The following is an 8,664-nucleotide window of genomic DNA, read 5'->3' as shown; positions in this document are numbered from 1 at the left end:
ACTCATTCACCCCAACTTTCTCTTAATCTTTCTTCCTGTTCCTTGAGTAATGCTGCCACAGAAACTGGGAAACCGGGCCCATGAGCAGGGCTAGGCTTGAAAAGGGTGCATAAATAAATAAATAAATAAAATATATGTATTTATTTATTTATTTCGGAATGACAGGTAACTTGTTTAAGGAAAGCTATACACAGTATCTGGGATGTAAGTAAAAGAGACACAACGTCCGTATCCAACAGGATATGGACCCTGAATGAAGGAGGAGTAAGCAACCCTCAGATAACCTGAGGCATTTTACATGCTTACCTATATATATATGTGTGTGTGTGAGTATATCTGTATGTACACACACATACGTACATACATACATACATACATACATACATACCTATCTATCTTACCTGTAGTATATATTTTTTACTTTAGATTTTGTATGGAACTCATTTTTTCTAAACCCCCCCCCCGTTATCTTTTGTCTTTCCAGATCTTCATTTGTCGAATCATATTCAGTTTTCTGGGCCAATCTGAAAACCCCTCTTCTTCCAACACCTACTGTAAGTATTCTGTTTTTCTGTTTTATTTTGTATTTTATTCCTCGACTTCTGAATGAATGAAGTAAGACAATGTTTCTCAGTGCCTCCCTACTGACCCCCCCCCCCAGTTCACTTATCATGTCATTAGGGATCAACATCAAACTTGCCAGCATATTAATGACCTTAAAATGGTGGAGAAAAGGGTTGTGGTTTACCTTATCTTTATGTTTTAATCACAATGATTCAATCTGATTGATTTCTGATCATCATTAACTGATTGATTTTATATAATAATGATAATTATGAAATTATTGTATACAGTGCTCAGGTGCACCACAACTTGTCAAAAGTGCATATAAAGCATATGCAGTAATGTACAAATGTCTGGGAAGTGAACAGTGTATGAGTCAGATACATGCTTGTGTGTGTATAGAAGGGAGAAAATCAGGTGTAGTGTTGGCGAATCTCAGGAAGCATGGAAGTTTTGAAGGATGCAGTGCTCCGACAACTAACAATGATGCCGGCAGTCTGTTCCATGCTTCAGCAACTCTCAGCGTGAAAAAATGTTTCCGAAAGTCATGGGAGCTGTGCTGTTTTCTGACTTTGTAAACATGTCCACGGGTGTTAGACAGGTGGAGTTTGAAAAGGTGCTCAGAGTTATTGTTAGTAAGATGGTTAATAATTTCATGGGTGTCTGCCAAGTCAGCTGCCAGATGTCGGAGTTTCAATGTGTCCGTGCCCAGGGAAGTAAGGCGTTCAGAATATGGCAATTTTGTTGAAGTTTGGCACAAGTTGACCCTTAAATTTTTAGTTTACTAACGGCATGTATGTGTGTGTGTGTGTTTGTACATGTGTATAATATATATCTATGCATGTATGTATATGTATGTGTGTGTGTGAAGGTATATATGTAAATGTGTGAATGTATGCATTTATCTATATATCCATGCATGCATCTATGTATGCATCTATACATGCATACATTACTGCATGTGTATATCTATGCATGTATGTATTTAACTATGCATGCATGTGTATATCTATTCATGTCTCAGTGTATGTATGTAGGTATGCATGTATGACTGTATGTGTGTAGGTTTCTTTATTTCATTTTTTTTTTAATCCTTTGAAATCTGAGTATCAGAATTAGTTTCTAACCCAGAAGTAAATCTTAATCAAAGAAATTTAGAGAAGAACGATTATAAAGATGTTAAATTTTAGAAAAGTCTTCCATATTTTCATTGTTCCATTTACAGAATCAATCGACAAAATCTATAAGTATTGTTTTTATCTTTGTTTTTCCCGAAAATCTAAGTTTTCAAGTTTGACTTGAATTAACAAGTCATTACTTAATAATCAATTATTAAAATATCAATGTATAATCAACAAACTGTTGGTTTTGATGCAGTCATTTCATAAACGTCCTCAATTTGGAAAGCATTAAGGTTCAGAAATGGTGCAAAATTCTCACATTCCAATTTAGAATTCCACAAATGGAGCTTCTTTTTAAGTGCAGTCATTTTTTTCATGGCAGGGGACAGTGGTGATGTCCTCTCCTTGTAGTGCTAAGTTAACAGAATTAACTGATTCAAAAATGGTGACCCAAAAGGAGAGACATATAAGGAACTGAGTACTGGAGAATTGTCTGTGAAGTTCTTTTTTAGCACCACAAAGAAATTCGTGGATCTATTTTTGTAGAATGAAGTCTCTTTTCAATACTCTCCCCTTGGATAAGCACCTTACATGAGAGTACAGTAAAAACATTTCAAAATTGGAACCTTTGTCCTTGCACAAGTCAGCAAAAAGACATGAATTGGCTTTGATTAAATTTACCACTTTGACCACATTCTTCAAATGGTCAGGCATTGTTTTAACCAACAATGCATACCGATTGCATTACCTTCACCATTGTCTGAAAGCCAGAGTGGCAAGCAAGCATTGCTGTGGCACCATAGGTACACATGCCAACATTTTATACCATGTTTGTTAAAGAATTGATCCACTTTCTGGAATATATTGCTTGCAGTGGTTCAAGTGTTAAGGGTTTTGCAAAAAAGGGATTTGTTATTTTCAATGATTAAAATATCAATTTATAATCAACAAACTGTTGGTTTTGATGCAGTCATTTCATAAACGTCCTCAATTTGTTTATTTTTCTTCAATTATTTCCCTCTTTGGGGCACCTGACTCTTACAACTCTTCATGGTTTATGCTTGCTTTCCAAAGGGTATGCCAGTAACCCCCACCAGTGTTCCAGGAAAAAGCAGAGTAAGAACTCAAATTTTCTTATTGATTTAATTTTATTTATTATTTTATTTATTATTTATTATTTTTATTTATTATTTATTATTTTTTCAAAAATTTCAACAAATTAATTTAGATCTTCCAATTAAAATATTTCTAAAAGTCTTTGAATTAAATTATGGCAACAACATTACCACTTGTTGTTAGTGATTTTGGGAAGAGTACATGTGTAAACAGACAGTAACATGTACATGTGCATCTACACACACATACGACTGGTATCTTTCCGCTCTTGTCTACCAAATCTATTCACAAGGCTTGGGTTGACCTGAAAGTATATTACAAGACATTTGCCCAAGTACTGTGTGTTGGCCGTGCGTTGGGATTGAACTAGAGACTGCGAGCAAGTACTTGTCTTAACCAAACAGCCATACTTGTGCCTCTTCAGATTTTGGCAGAGATGTGTAGGATTGCTGATGCCCGAAAGACAAATAGATCACCCCAAGAGAGGAAATAACTATTTCTTTATTGCCCATGAGGGGCTAAACATAGAGGGGACAAACAAAGATAGACATAGGTATTAAGTCGATTACATTGACTCCAGTGTGAAACTGGTACTTAATTTATCAACCCCGAAAGGATGAAAGGCAAAGTTGACCTTGGTGGAATTCGAACTCAGAATGTAACGGCAGACGAAATACGGCTACGCATTTCGCCTGGCATGCTAACGTTTGTGCCAGCTCGCCGCCTTAAAGAGAGGAAAGAACATAAACAGCAAAGATATACTCAACTGGATTTGAACTCAGAACAGAAAGGCATGTAGCTTGATAGTAGAATGCATTTGTAACCATTGCTCTGCCTCTTCTTGCTGTGTTGCCTGATTTTAGAACAAGGCACAGCATATGTCTATGTGTGATGAGAGGGGACTAAATAGGTCGGCAATAGGAAGGGCATTTAGCTGTAAAAACCATCACCACCACCACCATAAAAACCACTTCTACCACCACCACCACCACTATCACCACTACCACCACCACTGCTGCCATGGCTGGTGTAGGTGGTGGTGGTGGTGGTTAAGTGCTGGTCTACTCTTAACCAGCAATCCTATTATCAAAAAGGTTCTATCCTGTAACCATCCCATTTTATCTCTCACTATTTTGTTTTTGACATAGTGTACCTAAGACTATATTATTCAATGTATCATTTTCGCAAGATGGGAGGGTGTGGTTTTGAGAGAGACTGGCTGCTATTCTTAACTGATTAAACAGCCACATAGAAGCCATTCCATTTTTGTTTATTTTTTTTTTTGTTGATTATAATTTTTTTTTTATGTTTGTATAGTTTTGTTAATGAAACTAATTGTTCTATCTCACACCATTTTAATTTGTTCTCCTCTTGTGAAGAATTCATGGAAATGCAGTGAAAAATTTGAGTGCCAAGTTTCTTGGGAAATGGATGAGGCCTCCAAAACCATAAATTTTGAGTTCAACTTGAAAGTTACAAATGATCGATCTTATATTGCACTTGGCCTCTCAGAAGATGATGATATGGTTTGTACATGAGAAAAGCTTTATTTCACTTTTTATTTTCATGTTGCAGTGTTCATTTTTTTCCAATTTCTCAAACTAAGACTATTGCCCCAGCATGGTCCTCTAACATTGATTGCTAAGTAATATTAAAGGAGAAACAAAAGAAAATAAACAAATATGTTAATTATTGCTTCAAGCTGGCTAACCTTAACTTTGGAAGCTAAAACAAGTTGGAGGAAATAAATTAAAAAATAAAACAAGGCTATTCTAACATTATCATCATCATCATCATTTAAGGTCCGTTTTCCATGCTAGCATGGGTTGGACGGTTCGACCAGGGTCTGGGAAGCCAGAAGGCTGCACCAGGCTCCAGTCTGATTTGGCAATGTTTCTACAGCTGGATGCCCTTCCTAACATCAACCACTCCGTGAGAGTAGTGGGTGCTTTTTACATGCCACCGGCAGAGGTGCCAGGCGAGGCTGGCAATGGCCACGATCGGTTGGTGCTTTTTACATGCCACCGGCACGGACACCAGTCAAGGTGGCACTGGCATTGGCCACGTTTGGATGGTGCTTTTTATGTGCCACCGGCACAGGGATCACAACTACAATCTCCATTGATTTTTGATGTTGATGTACTTGACTCAATAGGTCTCCTCAAGCACAGGGTCAAAACGGTGTTTCTTTACTTGCCACCTGCACAGGAGTCAGTCCAGCGGCACTGGCAACAGCCGGGTGCCAGTCATAGGATTTGGTTCAATTTCGATTTCACTTGCCTCAACAGGTCTTCGCAAGCAGAGTTTAATGTCCAATGAAGGGAAGTTGGCATTATGTGAAACGTAATCAGGGAAATAAGGAAAAAAGGGGCCCATTTTCGATTTTGCAATGTTTATTGATTTGTCTGTTAAATTAAAAGCAAAAACCAAAAGAAAAAAAAACGATCTAAAGGCAGAATTTTGTTTATAAACATTATTTCCCTTGCGAAACACAGTCCTACTGAAGATATTAGTTATGAGAAACTTTGAAATCTAGAGATGGAAAGACACACGGACATGAAGGAGCCTTTTGTAGATTTACTAGAAATAAATACTTATTTCTTTACTACCCACAAGGGCCAAACACAGAGGGCACGAACAAGGACAGACAAATGGATTAAGTCGATTACATTGACCCCAGTGCATAACTGGTACTTAATTTATCGACCCCAAAAGGATGAAAGGCAAAGTTGACCTCGGCGGAATTTGAACTCAGAATGTAATGGTAGACGAAATACCGCTGAACATTTCGCCCGGCGTGCTAACGATTCTGCCAGCTCGCCGCCTAGAAATAAATACCAATATCCTTCAAATAACTTTGCTGTCATTGGAAAGAAGGACACTTTAGATGTTGTGATCATGGGTGAAATATGCCTGAAGAAAATTCGGGATGGTCTTGGTTGGAAAGAGTTTGATCATAGGATCATAGATCTGCTTCATCCCAACCACCCAGGGACAAGCAATAACGATATGATAAGTAAAAGGGCCCAAACACATTACCATAATTGTTTTCTAGATGTGAGATCAGCTTGATGTAAACCACTTGGAATCCTGGTGCCACAAAGACAGACTGAAAGTCCAAGCACCCGGTCAACTGAGTGTCTCCCTTTGGTCTACCTTCAACACTAGAGAACATCAGCTACAAGCAAATACAACCAGCAAGTTTAACAATTGAAACACATGTCCACACACAGAAGACCTAAAGGAAAAGAAGAAATGGACATAAATCTACCTGGAGCAATCCCAGGTCGCATGCTTGACCAACTGAAAGAAACAACAGCAAAGGTGTGCGAGTGTGCACATACACAGGTATGTGTATGTATGTAACAAAACAAGAAATTGGAAGATTTCTTTTGTGTTATTTATTCATCATTACATATGTTCCACTTGCTAATAGGAATCAGTGATTCTCTCTCCAATGCCCGGTCTCTTTTACAATCTCTTGAACAAGCCTCAAATTGTGTAGGTCTTTACCTCAATGAATCCAAGACTGAATATGTAAACAAGTGCCTGTCCAACAGTGATTTCATCATCCATACTCTCAACAGTGCGCCTTTAAATATGGTTTCTGATTATAAATATCTTGGGTCATACATATCATCATCTGGAAAAGACTTTCTAACTAGAAAGGGTATGGCCTGGTCAGCCTGTAACGACATGCATAAGATTTGGTCATCAAATCTAAGTAGAGATTTTCAAACTTAAAATAAGCCACAATCGAACCGATTCTACTATATGGCTCAGAAACTTGGACGTTAACAAAGAAGCTTGAGAGGCAGTTGGATGGAACTTACACTCACCTCCTTATGAGAGCTCAAAATCTCTCATGGAAGCGCCATCCAACCAAAGTACAAATATATGGGAAATTACCACCTGTATCATCTCTTGTGAAAGGTAGAAGAGTCCAGTTTGCTAGACATTATTGTAGAGCTGAAAACGAGGTAATTTCTACTCTTCTCCTCAGAAGCCATCTGCTCGCGATACCAGAGGGCACACACTCTCCCACCCTGATGTAATCTCCAGGGATACAGGCATCCAGCAACAGGACCTCCGTAATGCTATGATGGACCATGAGGTCTGGCGTAACATAGTAAATTCCATTGTCTCGACCACGGTTGAACAATGATGATGATGAATAGGAATCACAAAGCTGTGCATGTTGGATAAATAGACAGAGAATCCCATTCTGGCTTTGCCAACTTGTGTCAAACCATCCAACCCGTGACAACATTGGAAGGTGAACGTTAAAAGATGATGATGAGATAGACATAGTGTATGTGGATCAGTGGCAAGAGCATCGAGTTCTCAATCATGAAGTCATGAGTTCGATTCCAAGACTGGGCTGTGTGTTGTGCTCTTGAGCAAGACACTTTATTTTCATGTTGCTCCAGTTTGCTCATCTGTAGAAATGAATTGCGGTGTCACTGGTGCCGAGCCGTATGAGCCTTTGCTTTTCCCTTGGATAACAACCAGTGGCATGGAGAGGGGGAAGCTGGTATGCATGGGCGACTGCTGGTCTTCCATAAAACATCCTTGCCCAGACTTGTGCCTCGGAGAGTAACTTTTTAGGTGCAATCCCATGGTCATTCATGACCGAAGGGGGTTTTTGCTTTTACCATTTACTTTGGATCCATTTTAGGTTCTTTCAGTCTTACCCAGGTTATTGATGCCTCCACAGAATCAATGTGCAACAAGCTGACATGAAACAGTTCAGTGCAAACTATAACAGGCTGCACACAAACCACACTGACACACCTACACAATTCACCTGTACATATGCAAGGTGTGTGGTTTGTTGTTACAGCCCATTGCACTCTTCACCCCCCCACACACACACACTCACACATACTTATACACAGACTTGTTACCACCCCATGGAAAAGCATCTCAGCCATATAGCACTGTGTACTACTACTACTACTACTACTACTACTACATATTATCTTGCCTGTTCTGCTTTACACCATTATCACTATCGTCATCATTGGTTAATATTGTTGTTTCCAGGGGAGCGACAGTGTGATGGAATGTCTGTACTATAATGGTCAAGTCAAGGGACAATATTCTTACAACGAAGGAATACGTAACTCTAAGGTAAGAGAAACTTCTCATTTCTTCTCTCAAATTTGGTTTAAAATCTTCATTTACATCAACACACACACACATATACCACATATCCCCCCCCCATCCACCCAAAGTAGAAAACCAACCAATATCAGTATAAGTATTCTCCACAAACATTTTCCACTTTACTAGAATGAAAGACAACTCAGAATAATGAGGCTAAGACAGAAAATTTCACAAACAAGTGTAGATTTATGTCCATTCCCACCATCAGCTGCCAAATAGATATCATTATGATTTTGACACCTGAGCAGTACCATTCAATTAGGCTGTCGACAGTGTTAAAAACGTAAAGAGTGCCTGGGAATCAGTTGAAATCCATGGGAGCAAAACATTAGCATAGCATTCCATTGCTTTTCATTACTAGTTTCATCTTGTCTCTTTGTTTTCTCTCCATGTTGATATATGGAAAATTAAGGTGGTTTTAGAGTCAGATCATGGCTGCTATTTTCAGCATGGTGGTATCTCGTAGATACCCTAATTTATAATTTTAATAATTATTACCTTTGAAGGTTATTTTTTCCATGCCGACCACTTGATAAAATTATTATTTTATTTTTAAATTAACAATCTTATCCTTATATATATATATATATATATATATATATATATATATATATATTATATATATATAAATATCATCATCATCATAGTTGTCATCGTCATCATTTAACGTCTGCTTTCCATGCTGGCATGGGTT

General features: G+C 38.2%; 1 protein-coding gene across 3 annotated transcripts in view; it reads left to right on the top strand.

The window, feature by feature from the left end:
• Positions 1 to 8,664, top strand: part of LOC115224023 (putative ferric-chelate reductase 1) — a 46,117-nt gene that overhangs the window by 17,476 nt on the left and 19,977 nt on the right. For 2 of the 3 annotated variants that reach the window (XM_029794815.2, XM_029794818.2), the window contains exons 5-8: positions 485 to 554; positions 2,760 to 2,801; positions 4,181 to 4,327; positions 7,848 to 7,934. In XM_029794815.2, coding sequence (XP_029650675.1) covers positions 485 to 554; positions 2,760 to 2,801; positions 4,181 to 4,327; positions 7,848 to 7,934 — 346 coding nt within the window. The remainder of the gene's footprint in view (positions 1 to 484; positions 555 to 2,759; positions 2,802 to 4,180; positions 4,328 to 7,847; positions 7,935 to 8,664) is intronic. The other variant, XM_029794816.2, reaches the window with a different exon arrangement.

The sequence above is a fragment of the Octopus sinensis genome, linkage group LG24 (assembly GCF_006345805.1).
Source record: "Octopus sinensis linkage group LG24, ASM634580v1, whole genome shotgun sequence".
Taxonomy (NCBI): domain Eukaryota; kingdom Metazoa; phylum Mollusca; class Cephalopoda; order Octopoda; family Octopodidae; genus Octopus; species Octopus sinensis.
Note: the sequence above shows the minus strand (reverse complement) of the source record. Positions and strands in the feature narration are given on the sequence as shown.